At 42.1% G+C, this 17,805-nt stretch overlaps 1 protein-coding gene across 4 annotated transcripts; it reads right to left on the bottom strand.

Moving 5' to 3' along the window:
- Nucleotides 1–58: 58 nt before the first annotated feature.
- LOC133933636 (ATP-dependent RNA helicase DDX3X-like) lies at nucleotides 59–16,873 on the bottom strand. Of its 4 annotated transcripts, none has more exons than XM_062380782.1 (19): nucleotides 16,544–16,873; nucleotides 14,753–14,819; nucleotides 14,342–14,401; nucleotides 13,907–14,104; nucleotides 13,506–13,608; nucleotides 13,174–13,296; nucleotides 12,600–12,699; nucleotides 12,367–12,502; nucleotides 12,184–12,281; nucleotides 11,903–12,001; nucleotides 11,651–11,811; nucleotides 11,348–11,492; nucleotides 11,085–11,229; nucleotides 10,461–10,511; nucleotides 8,661–8,842; nucleotides 8,368–8,485; nucleotides 8,112–8,265; nucleotides 7,872–7,996; nucleotides 59–7,706 (listed from the first exon to the last, which is right to left on the bottom strand). In XM_062380782.1, the coding sequence occupies exons 1-19, from the start codon at nucleotides 16,586–16,588 to the stop codon at nucleotides 7,627–7,629; spliced, it is 2,190 nt and encodes a 729-aa protein (XP_062236766.1). In that variant the 5' UTR covers nucleotides 16,589–16,873; the 3' UTR covers nucleotides 59–7,626. The 4 variants fall into 4 exon arrangements, with proteins under 4 accessions (XP_062236766.1, XP_062236767.1, XP_062236768.1 ...); XM_062380783.1 differs by having other exon boundaries at nucleotides 14,768–14,819; XM_062380784.1 differs by having other exon boundaries at nucleotides 14,342–14,398; nucleotides 14,768–14,819.
- Between the last annotated feature and the right edge of the window lie 932 nt (nucleotides 16,874–17,805).

Below are 17,805 nucleotides of genomic sequence, written 5' to 3'. Positions count from 1 at the left end.
AAGTTATTCTAAAACATCTACAAAACACACACAGGAAGAAGAAACATCACAACACCAGTAACATTTGCAAATCCAAACCTTTATTTGTGGTAAAATCAGAACAGATGCACAGTTTTCTTCTCTTCGTGCAGTGCTCCTCTTCGTGCACAACTGCTAAAACTAATACATAAAGCAAATGCTAACTACCAGGCCGGTGCTGCTGCGTGTTCACGCCGGGGAGGGGGCTTCTGGCCAGTCAGTAATGGACACAACACCGGGCTTCATTTCATTTCAGTGTCTAAGCGGAAACCATTCCTAAATAAGTCTACACACTTTCCTTTATTCAACATTGGATCACTTTCTAAAGATAATCCAACTGAAAATGAAATAAAGCCGCAGAGTGTTCGTGTGTACCGGGTTTCCAGGAGTGCCGTTTGCCATAACGGCAGAGGAGCCATAACCTTCCTCGTGCAAATATCAGAGTGTGTGTGTGTTTGCACAGAAAACGCTATAAAATGTGATTATTCACCAGCGGTTGATGTTTCCGTGATCACAGCTTCACTTTGGCTGCAATGAATTCTGGTCCAGTGTTGCTGCAGTCATAGAGACTACAGAGTGTCTCTGCTAAGTGGACCTTCAGTAGAAATACAAGCTACGTGGAGATTCTCATGCACGACAGATCAGCCGCATGTTGCAAAAGAAAAAGGACCGCAGAGTGGATCCTCATTTCTGACTGGCCAGAATCTCCCCAGAGACAGAGTTCACACACTGACGCCTGAAAATATGCAAATCACAACAACATAGCAATAGAACCACAGTTAATTCTGTGTTATGAAGACTTTGAAGGTCGCCACTTGCCAGACATTCACCACAAAGGGTTTTTTTAACGGGAAGGAAAAGTGTAAAGACTCAAATGAAAAGAAAAAAAACAACCGACTTGGAGAGAATCTGGACACTTGTTTTTTGTACTGAATGTTTTTTTTAAATTACTTCTTTTTTTCTACAAAATGGTCTTTGATCGTAATGATTTATTTTATTTTTTATCCAAACCTTGGCATACATGGTGGTATTGTCTCAAATTTTGTTTGCCAATTAAAAAATGGCTGTTTATGGATGATTATCATTATTGGCAATGGAACCTGTCGCACAAACAAGTTTTATGGATCTGATACTGAGTCCAATGTGACTTTAAAGGTAACTGGTGTAGGACGTTTCTCTTGATACATCACTGTCACAATAAGGGCCAGTGCTTCAGCTCATGCGACACCACGTGCACATCTTCACGTATTGTACAGGAGAAAGAAGAGAGAGTTTACCAACGCATTTTCTCAAATCAAATTTGGTTTAAATCTTGTGAACTTAAATGTGGTTTTAAATTCTGCTCGGCTGTAAAATATAATTAAAATAAAGAAAGATGTGCACATGGTGTAAAAACCTTTGTTTCGGCCTGTATTAGAGAAACTCTTGTATTGGGATGTTCAGCCTTTTGGCACCAGTGACAGTATTGTTGCTTTTGGACCTAGATTTGTATAAGAAAGCTTGTAACAGTGACATATCCAAAGAGAAATCCCTGCACGTTGCATCTTTAACATTAAAAAGCTCACACTACCCCAGAAAAATAGAAATTTCACTCATACCAATGACATTCAACATTCAAGTGCCAGTGTTTTTGTTTACTGTCTTTTGGTCAAGTCACTTTGTAAAATATCAACTTTTGTATTAGGCTTATAAAAATAAATATTTCTCAGAAATGCTTGATAAATTACACAAACTAGCAGCGAAAGTAGACTCGAGAACTGCGCGCGAACAGCTGAATCCCACGGTTGCTGTTAACTAGAACTCCACCTGGTCCCGAAAAAAAAACAAAAGAACTGTTTCATATGTGGAAGAACCTTTCCATACGACACTCATGCACACACACATACACACTGTATTGTTGAGAAACCTCTCCTTCTATTTCACACTCACTCACGCATACATACCCCTCGAGGTTTTGAAGGACGTGTGCTACAGAGGACTAAAGTAACAAACTAAAGTATATTTTGTAAAACCTATCGGGGTTTGAAGATATTCTACAACAGAGGGGCCTGCAGGCCGCAGCAATGGGACATAGCACCAGTAATTGGTCACTGACCATCAAAATACTCCTGCTGGCAAGTGAAGTTACAGCAGCGACGCATCGTGCCATGGTGACAGTGTCGGTGTATCTGTTGCCGTGATAATGCTGTTTACAAGTGTAACCAACTTCCCGATCGGCTCCATTAGGGCTGAGTATCAGCTTTGAATTTAAGGCATCAAAAAAAGTCTTTGAAAAATATTCAAAAACCATAAAATAAAGTGCTGAGTTTAAAAAATACTACGTTTTCTTTCAGAGGGAAAAATCTGAGCACTTCTTGCCTTGAATTAACAAAACTGATACAGGGATCGTTAGGATTCATTAGCAAAAACAGAGACAAATCTGTCTGGGAAACAGTGATGGATGAACTAACCTCCATCCACTGAGCTCTGCTACTTCTGTGGCTAAAAAGCAAACAACAGAAGTGAGAGGAATCCAAAATGGAACACAACACAGCAACTAAATTATATTTCTCTTGGCCTTTACTCATCTTTCTGAAAGTTTTCTAAATCTGTTGGAAACATTGATTTGCACAACAACTGGAAAATGTATAATGTCATGTTTTAATTGTGATTAACCCCGCGAATGCTCAGCACTTGTGCTGAGTGACATCCTGGGGAGTCTGTAGCTGGATCTCTATTGCACTTCCTGTAGAGGCCCAGAGCCTTGCAGGGGTGGGGAGGGGTGTTTTGACCAAATGGGTGGTGGGGTTTGGGGCACAGTGGTAGTTTAAGTGTTATTCCAACACAGTTCAAAAGTAACTACAGCTGATCGATTATAGTCTGTCTTCCTAGAAAAAAAAAAGAGACCTGGATACATTGCATATTTATGTGCGTGCTCCGAAACACTACGAGCTGACGAGATTTGCTCTGTACACAAGATGAAGAGTGAGGTAAACTCAAGTTCCAACAATTCCCTGCTGTAAATCGCAAAAGTTCAAAATTCCTATCTACACTACCAGCAGTCAACAACATGCTCAGACCCTGCCTTAAATCATAAAGTCCTAGCATCGGAATCACCTTATGTGAAATGCCCAGTCACTCCCCTGCAGCCTGTAATCACACCATTATTCTACAGTTAGTCTATCTGCCCCCTAGTGGCTGTTAGAAGGCACGGCAATGTCAACACGGAACCATATTCTTTCTCAACCTTTTAACTGACACCATTTCCTTCTTGAAGGTATTTTAAACATACGTGGACTTTTTATTGAACTGCACCAGCTGCATAAAGAGCCACGGTTTCAAGTCACAATGCTGACAATTTCCCCCTCGAAACAGGGACTGTGTAACGGTGTCAGTTTGTCACTGCCAAACTCGTCATATTCAGCCAATATTTAAAAACACTGATATGAAACCAGTGTCTGAAAGCGTCAAAATGTCCCTCCTCCAAAAAAAAAAAAAAGCTCAAAAACATCAACAATGAGGGGATTTCAAGACGCTTATGGGAAACGTAACACAATAAAGATTGTGTATCATCAACTGTGTAAGGAGTTTCAGTCTCTACGTTTCCCGGTGTCCAAGAAAAAGTGCAACTTAAAAAAGAAATCTGTCCACGTGTTAAGTGAATTCTAAACTAAATAAATCCTTCATTAGTGATTGTCATCTGCAATACTATCTTCAACATATTGTCCAGTCACTAATTTCTATCCCACTGCTGCCGATTCTTATTCTTCTTCCTTCATTTAACAGTTGCTCTAAGAAATCTAAAGACGGAGACTATCCACCATTGCTGCAGGAGAAGTGTGTTGAATCGTTTATCATGAGCTGAAATCATTTTTTTGGGACACCTCGACACAGTTCCGGTCAACACCGATTTAACCAGTGCTTCATTGTAGTTCAGCCGATATTAGAACAGAGAGAACGATGCGCTACAGTAACATTTAAAACAGCAACTGAAAGAAACGTGGTCGCGTGTGCTGCGTCTTCCCTCGCCTGCTACGACTGACTCTCCGGCCACAAAGAGAAGCTTTTGTGGAAAATCGACACAAAAAAGATTTAGCATGTGATCCGCTGTCTGCTCAGTCCTCTGGCATCAACTCAGCCTCAAACTCCTCTCGAATCGCGCCAACTACTTCGCTGAACCTCCTAATCAACTTGTACTCGAGGGACACGGATTCAACGACCGACCCGAGCACGACAAGAAGTGTAAAAAATAAAATAAAAAATAGACGGGAAAAAAATAATAACTAAAGCCTGCTGTAGAATTGTAATCATTGGTTTGGCATTTTTAACTCCTTGACCAAAAAACAACACTTGCATGTTTTGTTGCCTTGGTCCAGCCTTGTCCTGTGTCAAAGCCAGTGGGCAATTTGAGGGAATCTGATCGTGTGTGTACAAAACTGTAAAGAATAAATCTGCTGAGCCGCTTCAAATTGCCCACTGAGCTCAGTTTGACAGACACTGCGTGGTCCAATGTCGAGTGATCAAAGATAATCTTCTACACATCAAGTGTTGCTTCACATTCTTTTTCAGTGGAGATTCTTCTCATTCTATTTTAAAGAGCCTAACTATATACACACAACCTAGATTTTCTTTATTTCACTAAAAATTATCGATGTAAACAAAACAAATTAATACCCTGATAAGAAATAATAAATTTCCCCACCAGGTAGCAACAGTGCATTTTGGCATATTCTGCTGCTGATAAGACACAGTGGGGGATTGGGCTTCTACCACTGAATCATTCAAATGACAGTGGAGGTTCTCTTATATGTTCAAACTGGGACCCAACACGGACATCATGGGTGCAGGTCAACTGCTACTTGTAGCCTGGTTCCACGGCAGAGCAAAGTGGGGCTAACCAGGGATCAAGCATTAATTATATCAAGGTTCTTAAATCTTCAGTTCTTTTATGCCACTTGTCCATTAGCACACTTTATCTGTCCTATATCTTACTGTGCTATGCAGACGCAAGGATTCTTTGGAATAAGGTGGGACAGCGCTGGTCAAAGTTTTTTTAATGTATTTGCACTCAGCTGTTACTAGAGATTAGGCCAACATTTTGTCTAGACATTACACATCTCACTTTGTATGATACAAATAAACTAATTGGACTGTCAACAGTGTAGAGTGAACGGAAGTCTGAGTCTTGGCCCGGATATCCACCGTCTACACCAGAAGCTCCCAAAATGTTCTGATTATTCATCCTTGGACAATAGCTGGGTGATTTAGAGATCTGTTGAAATGCTGCACCCACCAGCAGTGTTGCATCATTTCACAATAACCTAGACGCACAGGAAGGAAGCAGCAGTCACGTCCAGTAGCTGGAAGGATCTCAGCGGCGGCTAATGCCAACCTGCTGCTGGTGTTCAGCCGACATAGAAAGTGACGGGTGCAGCGGTTGGTTACGAAGAACATGATTTGACTCTGATGTGCGTCGGAAATCTGGGGGCTGCTTTGTCGGCTGATTTCTTGAAAACATTGCCGTGAATGATTTGACTTAATTCGAAAAACTCAATGAATAATAAGGGAATCACCTGCAATCTAAGGCTGATAGGACATGGGTGGAACACAGCACAGTAAGACATGACGACACAATGACTAAAATGTGCTACAGACGTGTGGTTATATCTCCCAGAAGCCCCAGCATCTCCCTGCTGTGAAACAGATTAAGCTACAGATTCTCTACTTTTATACCCGACCTCAACGGATCTGTAAGACCTAACAAATAAACTGGAATTACTTATTTTAGAGAAGACTCTTCATGTAACTCTCCAGGATAGAGTGAGCAAGAATATTTTTTAACTATTATAGCCGTTTTTTAAAAGTTGTGTTTCCCCTTGAAAGAAGCTTTTTGGCAAACAAGGGTTTTTCAATGTTTGTGGTGGAAGCAGAGCCAGTTTCCCAAGAGCACGGTGGCACTAAGAGTCATCTGACCATCCAGAGTCACTGATGAAGATTTGTTACTGTTGAACTTGAACTACTAACCCTAACAGGTCTAATCTAATATAACATTTTTTTAGAACCACATATTTGAAGGTAAAGACTACAAGATGCAAAACGACGCATCTGCTGCTGCAGAGCAGAACCAAACTCTCTCTCAGTGACTCCCTGTTGAGCATTAAGTGACCCAACAATTAGTGACCACATGGTTTTGAGAAACTCAAACTCGAGCTCAAACCAGAGCTATAGATGTGACATACAGGTCAATGAGTCAGACTTTGTTTCCCAAAGGCATAAAACCACTGCTGTTGTCTCTATTTAAAGCCAAATGCAATGTTTTGTTGAATCCAATTTCTAGGCTCTGGAAGAGGGTGTTGAAAAAATACAGATGTGGCAGCAGTGGTGATACGCAGTTGGGAATCAGCTCATCAGAGACCTCCAGATGAATTTGAACTTCAATAGACAGATAAGGAACAGTGTTGAGGTTCCTCACCACAGTTTTTATTTAGTTTTTTTTTTTGCCAAGGTTTGATTTAGTTCAAGCCTAGTTTGTTTCCTTCCAAATAGAAATAAAGAAAACATGACTGAACCCATACATGACATTGAATACACTTTTTCTTTTCAGTCACAGTTGGCCGATACTTGTGGCCCTGAACGCATAATGGCAATAAAAACAATGGAAACAAGGGACAAAAGTTCAACTGCTGAAAGGCACAGTACAGAAACAAATGATTCTCCATTATGTTTTGCTTCAAACAAAGAAATGCTATTTGTCATTGTGATATTAACAACCACCGGAAGCGTCCCAGCTCCTCGTCTCCTCAGTCTCATTATTCTCTTGAAACGATTGTTTTAAAAAGGTGACAAAAAACAACTTTTTGCGGTTTCGTTACCCCTTTTTAAGAATCTGTGATGTAAGTGAAGTACACCTCAGCCTCACCTTTCTCCGCGCATGTTTTAGAAAAGTTCCTGGCCGGTGATTTACAACATGGCCATGCGTTACATACAAAGATGGCGTGTGGAGGGACACAGGGAGCTGGCTTTGGGTGAATATAGACAAAAATAATAAAGCCAAAACTAAAATCTTTAACTGAAATAAATGAATATCCCTCCGTCTTCTGCAACTGTTATGGAGAAGTCCACACGCTGTCAATCTTGTGTGTATCATATAAAAGAACATGTAAAACTTTAGAACTGGTTATTTCTCTTCAGACGTGTCACAGAGGGAAAAATACTTTAAAATGTCCTCGCTGAAAACAAAGGATGCTGCTAGCTTGAAGTAAACCTGTGGCTAGTGTTTAAAAAAAAAATAACCCGCTAAAAATTGAAGAATCCTTTTTAACTGTGACCAATTGTAATAGGCGAGAGTCATCGGGAACTAAGAAATCAAAAAATCAAACCGAAAACTGTAACGACGAAGGTGGAGATGGATAGAAGAGGAATTAAAAGATTTAAGCGCATAGAGATGGAAGGGGGGCTATATAAACGAGTATAAATAGTCCAATAACATGCACATGGATTCTTGGGGTTTATGGAAGGGATGTAGACAGACGGAGTGCAGACGACAGTGGGGGAAATGAGGGAGGATGATGGGTGAAAAGAAGAAAGAAGAATGAGTGAAGGAGAAGGGATGGAGGAAAGAGGAGGAACCTAGTTGCCCCACCAGTCAACTTGAGGGTGCGAGTAGTTGGCGCCGTAGCCGTCACTGGCGTAGAAGTTTCCAAATCCAGCTGAGAAAAGACACAGGAGGGAACTCAAAGTTAACAAAATAAATGAGTCAGGATTTCAGAGAACATGCTTAGGTTAAGGAGTGTGTTTGTAGTCTGTGCCTTAGGTCTATATTGAGTAGGAGATAATTGAAAACACCAGATTCGACTTAATGGACCGATCCTCACCTCCTCCAAAGCCTCGGGCTGCTCCATGTCCTGGCTGGTTGCGTCCTCCGCGTGCTCCGAACCCTCCGGCGTTAGCTCCAGCGGCTGTCTGACGATAATCACGTGCTCCAAACCCTCCAGCAAACCTGGTGGTGAAAATCAATTATGTCATTTATATCAAATATGCAGTAATAAAACAGCCCCTACAATGAGAAATTACTTAAACTTTAACATTACAACCAAGATTTAGAGTATGTTTACCTCTTGGAACGTCCTCTGTTGGTGCTCTTATGCTGGTGCTCATAGGCCAGGCTCTCAAGCCAAGAGGGAACTTCCTGTTTGGCCTCTACAAGGATGTCCAGCAGGTCTTTAGTGATGTTCCCGTTCTTATCATTGAAGAACGATGTGGCCAATCCTACAGGAAAAAAACATTCATGTAAAACGCAGCGATGTGTGAGGTCATGCAACACTCGTCCTGTTGTATTTCCACACACAACACACTAGAGTGGAGTCTTACCCAGGTTTCCGACTCTTCCTGTACGCCCGATGCGGTGGACATACTCCTCTATGTCGCTGGGCAGATCAAAGTTAATAACGTGCTTCACGTTGGAGATGTCCAGACCCCGAGCTGCCACCTGAGCACACAAGACAACATTTTCCATCAATATCAAAACTGAGTTGACATTCCAGCTAACTGTTGTCTTCTTATTCAGCAAAGACTTTTCTCATTCCCACTGGGAAACACAATGTCTATTATGCGTTAAGTAAATACCTGATTACTTATTTTAATATAAATCATTTCTTACTGACCGCTGTGGCAACCAGAATGGGGCATTTTCCTGATCGGAACTGGCTCAGGGCCTCTTCTCGGTCCCTCTGGGAGCGGTCACCATGGATGCTGGTGCAGGCGTAGCCCTCCCGATAAAGGAAGTCCTCCAAGGCATCGGCGCCTTTCTTGGTCTCCACAAAAACCAGAGTCAATGAGTCCTTGCCTGATCAACCGAGAGAAAAAGACACAAGAAGTTAATCATTGAGGGCGAGTGGCTGATCCTGGTGGTCGCACCAACACAAACAGAAGATTATAAGTGGCTGAGAATGAAGTAGCTTCTACGTTTAAAGCTCGAATGAAACAATTACATTTTATGAATGAAAGCCAGCGGGCTTGTATGTTTTTTCTTCTGCACCAGAAGAATCAGCGGGGGACCCCCTGCTGTGTTCACACATCAACTTCTCTGGACATTATACTAGAAGGCCAGGCAGAGAAGTCCACAAACTGTGGAGTGTCTCACTGAGACATTGCCTTTACACATGCACCTCCTCTGGAGAAAATATAGAGGTACTGTGGAGTTCAGTGCATTTCTCAAAGCAGCTTAGATGAACTGTCAATCCTTAGTCTGCTGATGACACGGCAAAAAATAAGCATCAGACTCAAATTTCATATATTGCTCACAGAAATCCCAGGTCTTAAACTTGAATGTGATAATACCTCGAAAAAATTGAGACACTCTAGAAGCCTTTCACCAACTTTATCAGTTGTTTAAAAAAAAAAGAAGAGGAAAGGAGTTGGAAGTACGAAACATGCTTAATCAGAATAAAAATCTTTAAATGTTTCAAATCCGTTTCTGAGCAGACTCTGGCACGTCATATATCTACCAATAATACAGCACGCACACGTACATGTTGGAGGCTTCAACGCAAACGCTGCTCACTCAGTTTGAATGTGGTGACGTCACATGTTCCTAAACTGCATTTTGGATCTGTCACTTTACTTTGCTTGCACGAGGTAGAAAATAAGCAGCAGCCAATGGCGTATAAATTAATCCCCAGGCTCAAGCGAGAGAGGTGGTGAACCTTGTTTGTATTCATTTAGTTGTGGATTTTATATTCCCATGTGCTTCTGTTTGGCATTCCATGGACAGGTTAGCACGGCAAGTTAGCACGAAAACAGAGAAGGGATCTGATTATTGTAGACATGATTGCACCAGCACAAAGCGTTTGCTTGCCTTCCATCAAGCGTTAACATGTACGCGAGAGTCCTCTTTCAGGTAGTTAAATTCCAGGATGTGACATTTAAATATTGATAACATGCACATTATGTAGTCACAGTTCTTTTCAAAATACAATAATGTTCATCTGTGCAACAGGCAGTGAGGGGGGGGGGGGGGTAGGTGCAGCGTGACTAAGAAAAACAAGAATAACTAGCTAACAGCATCAGCAGCACTGCGACGAGAGCCCCTGATGGAGAGGGTTTGGTCAAATCCTCCTGCTCCAATGTCATTACCACCTGATGTTAAAGTTGGCCACATTTATCCACTTGTTAGCTGTTGACACCACATGACCACACTCTCTCCATCAAGGATTTGGTTCTGACACAAGGACACCAGAAAGAGATGCCCAAAAAGAAAAAACAACCACACAACAGGCATGTTTGGTTTAAGCTGAGCAAACCTGACCCATGAAATGATTCACAGAACAAAACTAAAAAAAACAAAACAAAAAAAACACGAAACACAGGATTCTTCACCCACAAAAAAGAATAATAAAAAGGCAAGCAATATTACTTTAAACTATGGAATGACAAGATACAGGTTCATTGATTAAGAATCTTACCAGGTTTCTCTATGTTGTCTCCAGTATTGTCCTGTACCTCGCTCGGGATGACTTGGGATAAAACCACACCAAACCACCAAACATGTAAACTGCACTCAAATCACCAGCAGAAAACCAACTGTGTGTTTAATGTTGCTCAAGGACCAAATATTTGCCCGGATCACATAAACGCTTTTACTACTTATATCTAGACGGGTTACTTTAAAAAAAAAAAAGGAGAATAGTTGCTGATGTCTTTGGAGTATGAATAATATTTCTTCTGCCCTCCTCAGACCAAGAAAAATATAATTGAATGAAATCACATCTAAAAGCTCTGCTTGATGTTTCTTGCACGAGGCAAATGAAAAAGGGGTAAACCAATTTGATCTGGTCAGTGTGTTCTTAACTCATATTGATGGTACTAGTTTGAAATGTGTCTATTTTCACAGAACAAACCCCAAACATAACTATGTGAACGGTTGTCAATCATGGGATGTTGAGACATAGTAATGTAGACTCTGATATGTAAGGACGACAGTACATCAATGGTAAAAGGATAGGGGAATTAAAGCTACACTGTATATGTGTGTGTTTGCAGTAGCGCAACAGGTTAGGTCACAAGTTCTCAATGTGTGACTGTCTCACCTGTAGCACTGAGCAGGTCCAGGAGGAAAGACCTCTTATCGCTCTCTTCCACCCACACCACTTTCTGAGTGATGTTCTCTGAGGTGGAACCCACTCTGCCCACTGCCAGGAAGATGTACTCCTCTAGGAAATCCCTGGCCAGGATCTGCAGGAGGAGCAGACCACATGTTCATTAAAAGATTTCAGTGCGGTTATTTTTATAACTGTGGAGCCATTGGGACTAATCGTAGGAACTGAGGAAGAGGAGTTTACTGCAAACACACCTGGATCTCTTTAGGAAAAGTAGCACTGAACATCATGGTTTGTCGCAGGCCTTTGTGTGGCATGGTGTCCTGCTCCACAATGCGCCTGATCTGCGGTTCGAATCCCATGTCCAACATGCGATCTGCCTCATCCAGGACCAAGTAGCTGACGTGAAGGAGACAGAGGATGAAGCCTTCAAAATATAGCTAAAACTGGTTTTATAAAATGCAATTGAATCAAACACATCTTATTCAAAATAATCAAATTAAACTGAGAGAATAACCAATTTTATTAATCGCTGCCTTCTCTTGTCCATGTCTTACTTGCAGTAGTCCAGTCCAATCTTGCCCCTCTCCATCATGTCTACCAGTCTTCCTGGTGTAGCCACCAGTAGGTGGCAGCCTCTCTCCAGGTCTCTGATCTGCTGGCCAATGTCTGCTCCTCCATACACAACACAAGGACGCACTCTGGACCTGTAGGAAAACTATAAATAGAACAAAGAGGACAAAGATTAATAATAAATAAATAATTGAAAGCAGGGAGGGTTAATGTGTGTGCATGTGCATGTTGTGTACCTTCCTGGATTCATCATATATCTGCAAAGCCAGCTCTCTGGTTGGAGCCAGTATCAGAGCCATTGGGTACTGCTTACGACGTCCGTACTTCCCATTCTCCTGCATAACAAGGATAAAACACCACAAAACAAAAGATTAGATCAGAAGTCCCCAGAAAGGCCCAAACATCACGCCTAACTCCAATGTGTGCTCTGAATGTGTATGTGTCCGGCCACTGTCAGTCACACAGCCCCAATCAAGTACAATTAAACTGAGCTGCACAGTGAACACATTTCTTTTACCTGTCCGGAGGTTTTAGCTGCATTAGTAGCTTCTCCTGGTCCCTCGTTGTAGATCTGGCTGAGAATTGGCAGCAGAAATGCTGCAGTCTTTCCAGAACCTGCACAAAACCAAACAGCATCATCTCAAGAATCTAACATCAATATATTCAAGATGTGATGCCCTCCATGTACAGCATGTCCTACCTGTCTGTGCGCATGCCATGAGATCTCTCTTTGACTTGACGATTGGAATGGCGTATTTCTGGACAGGAGTCGGTCTGGTGTAGCGACTCAGAGCGATGTTGTTCATGATAATCTCACCCATGTCCACATCTTGGAACTACATAGCACAAACACAATCATCACGTTCATGTAATTATGATGCTGATGTATAATAGTTAGATTTCTCATAGATTAATTTAACAACAGAAACTCACGCTATCAATGTGGTGGGGGCAGTTCTGCCCTGTGGCCTCAACGGGAATGTCATCATATTTCTCAAAGTTAATGCCTGTGTTACTGGCCGCGAACAGCTCACTGCAGAGGAGCAAAAGAAGAAAAGAGGCAGAGCAAGTTAGTCCAGCATTCCGAAAGTAATCAGATGTAGTTTCAAGCTTAATACCTAATATTTAGGTTTCTAATATTTTGTAAGCTTAGGAAAACATTGCATTGATTTCAGAAGCCTTAAAGAAACAGTTTTAACGATGACTGATATTATTCCTACATTAATGACACTGCTTAAAGTCACAATATCCATGTCATAAAAAAAAACTATTCAATTCAAGTGTTGTTCATGACTAATCCGGATCAAAGAAACTATGAATAATTGTATCTCAGGTTTGTTTGACAATGAACACGATACCAAAAAAAAAAATGACACACAAGTGCAAATTTCTATTCTTTGTACAACACATATTTATGTAGTGAATATTCCAGTTCATCCATTAACCTGACTGAAGTTTATTAAAATGCTCAATAATCCCTGTATGGACCACACAAAATCCCACTCACTTTTCAAGGCGTTCGTTACGTGGTGTTGGTTTGGACCAATCACCTTCATTCAGGGGCTCCTCCACCCAGCGGCTGTTTCCTCCTCCGCCTCCTCCACCACCACCAAATCCACCATGGTCGAACCTGAGGGTAACACAAGCGTGATACAAGATGCTGATGTATGATGCTGCGATGCCGTTTTCCAAATTCTAACTGAAATGCATTTAACATTAAAACATGGGTGTTTCTGTGGCGTCGTAACGTTATAAGTTGTTTCAGGACAGTGACAAAGTAAAAAAAAAAAAAAAGGAACAAAGAAGTCGTTTGACTGACTGCATGCCTCACGTCCTTACCTCCCTCTGTTAGCGTTGCCCCTGTCATTGAAGAATGCAGACTTCCCTCGGTTGTTACCAAAATTGCTATAGGCGTCCTTAGCCGTGTTCCAGCCGCCTGCATCTGAAAGATGAAGGAATGAATGAACATAACAGTGGATGAGGACAGAGTTCATACATTCAGTGTTGTTAATGAAATGAAACTACTTTGATTTGAAGTGTTCAAAAGTTCATTTCTCCTGTTGTTCTGATTTTGTCCCCCCCCGCCTGTCCCTTCATATCTACACAATATAACTCCAATATGATGACCAACAAAAGACATTTATCACATTACTGCAGTTTGGAATGTTAATTGGTAAAGATGTTCTCTGACAAATAAGTAATAGAAACTTTAATTTGGGTGCTGTGATGCTGTATCCCACCTTTGTTTTCGAAGCTACCAAATCCCATTGGCTGTGCTGGGATGATGGGGTTGAAGGCTCCTCCTCTGTTACCACGATAACCGCCTCCGCCGCCTCTTCCCCGCTCCATGCGAGGCGGGCCCCGATTAAATGTGTTGCCGGCCATGCGGTTGTCATGGTAGCCATTCACAAAGTTGTTGCGCCCTCCGTCCCAACCGACTGTAGGTGGAGAGGGGACAGTAAATGATCCAGGTATCAGAGAGAATACGTCACGGAACTGAGACTCTGAGATTGTTTCAGTTCTTAACAATGACAAAGTGATGACGATTATTTTCTATCTCTAAAGAGAAAGAGGTAGTAATACAAATAAATCAGGTTTTTGGAGGGAGTTTTCTAAAGATATGTTTGCAGTAAACAAATGAGGAAGAGGAGGTAGAAGTCCAGCGAGAAACTTACAGTTGGCTGGAGGCGCCATGGCGTAGACACCTTGTCGACCAGCGGCGAAGGCATTTCCTGCTGGATGGGAAGAAAGTGCTTCAATTGAGATTTCTCCTCAGTGACAGATACAGTTATTGAAAGGTGCCTTGTGGAGTTTTAGGCTACTCGAAGCATTTGGGGGCCATGTCTTTAAAGGGTTATGTTTATCAGGGTACTTTTTGTGCAAAACACAAGAGCACCAGTGACTTGTAGAATCGAATTTGTGGCCGTAGAAAATGTTGTGTCCTTCCTAAGTTGTTCTTTAGGAATAGCTCCTGTACTGCTAGCATGGCTAATTGATTGCGGTGGAAAGATGTTCAGGTTTGAGTGTGTGTGCACATGAGCTAATAAGAGAAAAAGAAATAAAAACTAAAATAAAAATATTAATACATTTTGCATGCTTACTGCTATTGCCTCCAATTTGTCCATCTGCAGCACTCAAGTCGAGGACAGCAAGCTTGAGAGAGAGAGACAAAGAATTAGGACAAACAAAGACAATGCTTCATCTATCCTTCATCCTGATCCAAGTGTTTCCATTCAGGTCTTTTTACCCAAACATTTTAAATACACGTAAAATACCTAAGAGATCACAGAGGAAACCACTCACGGCCTACATGCACATGTCAAAGACTGTACATAAAGATGGACAACATGACAGCTCCCCAAAAGTGAAGCCAAATCATTTTGATGATTCAGTGCAGATCGTTAACCCTGCCCCCTACATGTTAGCAGATTGGACATAACCTACGACCTACAAAGTCAAACTGAATTAAGATGAACGATGTGACTGCTCCGCAAGACTGAAGCCAAAGCATCTCAGCCGTATAGGTCATAAATCCAACCTCCTCCATGTAAGCAGACGTCCATTTTTCTGGTAAGTTTGGTTTTTAATGAGTTACTTGATGCTATAGAAACAAGGTGACCCATCATGATTGACAGCTGAGACTGACTCATGATTGGTTGCAGGATCTCGATTCTGTGCAAGATGGCAGCGCTATCTGGGTTGTTGCCTTTTCATTTCTTAATAGGAGGAAGTGGAGATGCCCCTTCCATAACTAGTCAATGATCAATAATCCCCAAATTCAGGTAGTTTTTTATCACAATTAGGTTTGTCTAAATGTCTCTTTTTTAAGTAAATAGGTAAAAATGTATTATGTTATTCTATAAAACAGGGTGAGACGTCATGTGTGACAGCTGAAGGCGACACTGGATTGGTCCATCTCCCCATCTCCAGATGACATCATCGGTGCAAGATGGCAGCGCTCCTATCCTGGATATTGTGGCTTCATTTCCTGTCGTCCATCTTTATAATACAGTTAGAGGCTGATGGGCATTTGATGAGGGGAACCTGTGGGTACACTTGAGCAACATTTGGCTCAGAAAGAATCAGCTTCTGCATTAAAACCACGTCAGTGCAGATGCATTCGTGTGCATCCTGAACGAGGCGAGAGGCTGTTCGCTTTAATGAGATCACTCCCTCGCAGACATCCTGCCTGTTACACGTTCATCTCTGAAACACCACCTGGGAACATTAAGTACTTTTGGTGGCGTCGGACACACACATGCACCACCGTCGCTGGTGACGCAGATTATATTTTTTTGAACGGGACGCAGCGGAGACGATCTGTGCATCGCTGCGTGTCGCGAGACGGCCGGTGCGCCGCGGTGTCAAACGCCGCATTGTTTGCGTGTCCGTCCCGCAAGCTGCATCTCCGCATACCTCCATTTTATTATTGTATCGAGCCGCACGACGAACGCAGTGGAGATAATAGTTCGGGGGTGCGTTCCATGTGCTCATACGGGAGGCCCGACGGGACCACACGGACGTCACTCTTTATGTAGCATCGAATTAAACTGTAATAGCTTAACCGCATGCTAAGCTAACAAACACGTGTATCAGTAATGGTCAATGTTGTCAAATTATGTTTGACGTAACACTCGCAAACAAGTAAACTAACCCACATATTCTTTACATCCTGGTTACTTATCCCGGCCCCGCCACTTTAGGCCGCCATGGTGCCGGAATGAAGCGCACCCGCGGCCAGCTAGCACGATAGCATCTGGTTAACGGTGTTTTTTAATGGGGGTGCTAGCCGGCAAGCTAACATCCATCCCTGCCATTTTTAACACTTTACCCCAAAAGCCTGACGCTGCAACACGCGGGGAAGTGACGCGGCTCACCTGCTGCTCCAGGCCGTGGGCATTCTCGATGGCCACATGACTCATAACTATGGAATATGGAGGAAAAATGTTGTCGTTGAAGATGGGGACCTCTTTGTTTGCCGGGGTTTGCTGGACGCGCTGCTGCTTCTTCCCTGCGCCGTTTCCGAGGTGTCCACGGCTGGCAGTGGCTTCTCTGGCTCTCGACGGTCACGCGTGTCCGTGTCCGGTGCTGGAGTTGGATTTAACGTTGCGGTGATTCGCGGGATCTTCGTGCAAACTCAGCTGTTGTTCGGTTTTGCGCTGCTAGCTTCTGGGACGAGAGGCTGTCGCGGTGGCACGGGTGAAACGGCAGAGGATTTCCGGTGACGCCAAAATAAAAGTTATCCAAAGAGCGTCAGCCAATCTCACAGCCTGGTCAATCTGTGCTCGACATGTACGGAATTGAATATGAATGGGTGAAATAAATCCAAATACAGACACAACAATATGAATACCATCTAACTCAATCAGAGGGAGTTTTACTTACTAATATGAAAATCTAACTGAAAGTCACTTTGCGGTACATCTATAGATCTGGGTTTATTATTACATGTGTATAGCCACGATCTTTTCAGCCTTTTATATGAGGAAAAACAAAAAATATTCCAAAGTCAATTTTTATATACAACCCAAATCCCCATATTCCGGTCTGCTGTCAGCTAACACAAGCTAACTTGATTTAGTTAATCCAAACAACGCGAGACTTCAACCTCAGTTTATTGTGACGTCACCGCTGCGAGGTGAAGAAAACATAATTGAACTGTAATATTCATACATTGTATGATATATACATGCATATACTTATATACTGTATGTAGTATCAAATTAAATAACTTTTGTAATATTACAATAATGAAGATACAGAGCTGATAGTCTCCTTTTAATAATTTTTATTTAGATTGATTTAATTTTACATATATCAAGTCAGGATTCACACCTTATGTTCTATTATTGCTGCCTTAGCCAGCCTGTTTTAAATACAGCCCATTTAGATTCAATATTATGATTTGCTATGAGAAAAGGTTTACACTGAATATTATATAAACCCATATACCAAGAGAATTCTCCCTACCCTGTCTAGTGCCCCTGAGCAAGGCACCTTACTCCCCCAACATCTGCTCTCCGGGCGCTGTACATGGCTGCTCACTGCTCTGTGTGTCCTGCACCAGATGGGTTAAATGCAGAGGATACATTTACCTACCATTGCATGAGTGTGTTGTGCATGTGTTTGGTATAAATAA

This window comes from Platichthys flesus, chromosome 22, assembly GCF_949316205.1.
Source record: "Platichthys flesus chromosome 22, fPlaFle2.1, whole genome shotgun sequence".
NCBI lineage: Eukaryota > Metazoa > Chordata > Actinopteri > Pleuronectiformes > Pleuronectidae > Platichthys > Platichthys flesus.
This window is presented reverse-complemented; position numbering and strand designations above follow the sequence as displayed.

What these genes read in the sequence shown, in the direction of transcription:
- LOC133933636 (XM_062380782.1), bottom strand. Translation starts at nt 16,588, where the DNA reads ATGAGTCATGTGGCCATCGAGAATGCCCACGGCCTGGAGCAGCAG. An exon ending in GGACCTGCTCAGTGCTACAG is followed by an intron (nt 10,512 to 11,084) that starts GTGAGACAGTCA and finishes TTTTATCCCAAG; the next exon opens with TCATCCCGAGCGAGGTACAG. An exon ending in AGACAACATAGAGAAACCTG is followed by an intron (nt 8,843 to 10,460) that starts GTAAGATTCTTA and finishes TCGGTTGATCAG; the next exon opens with GCAAGGACTCATTGACTCTG.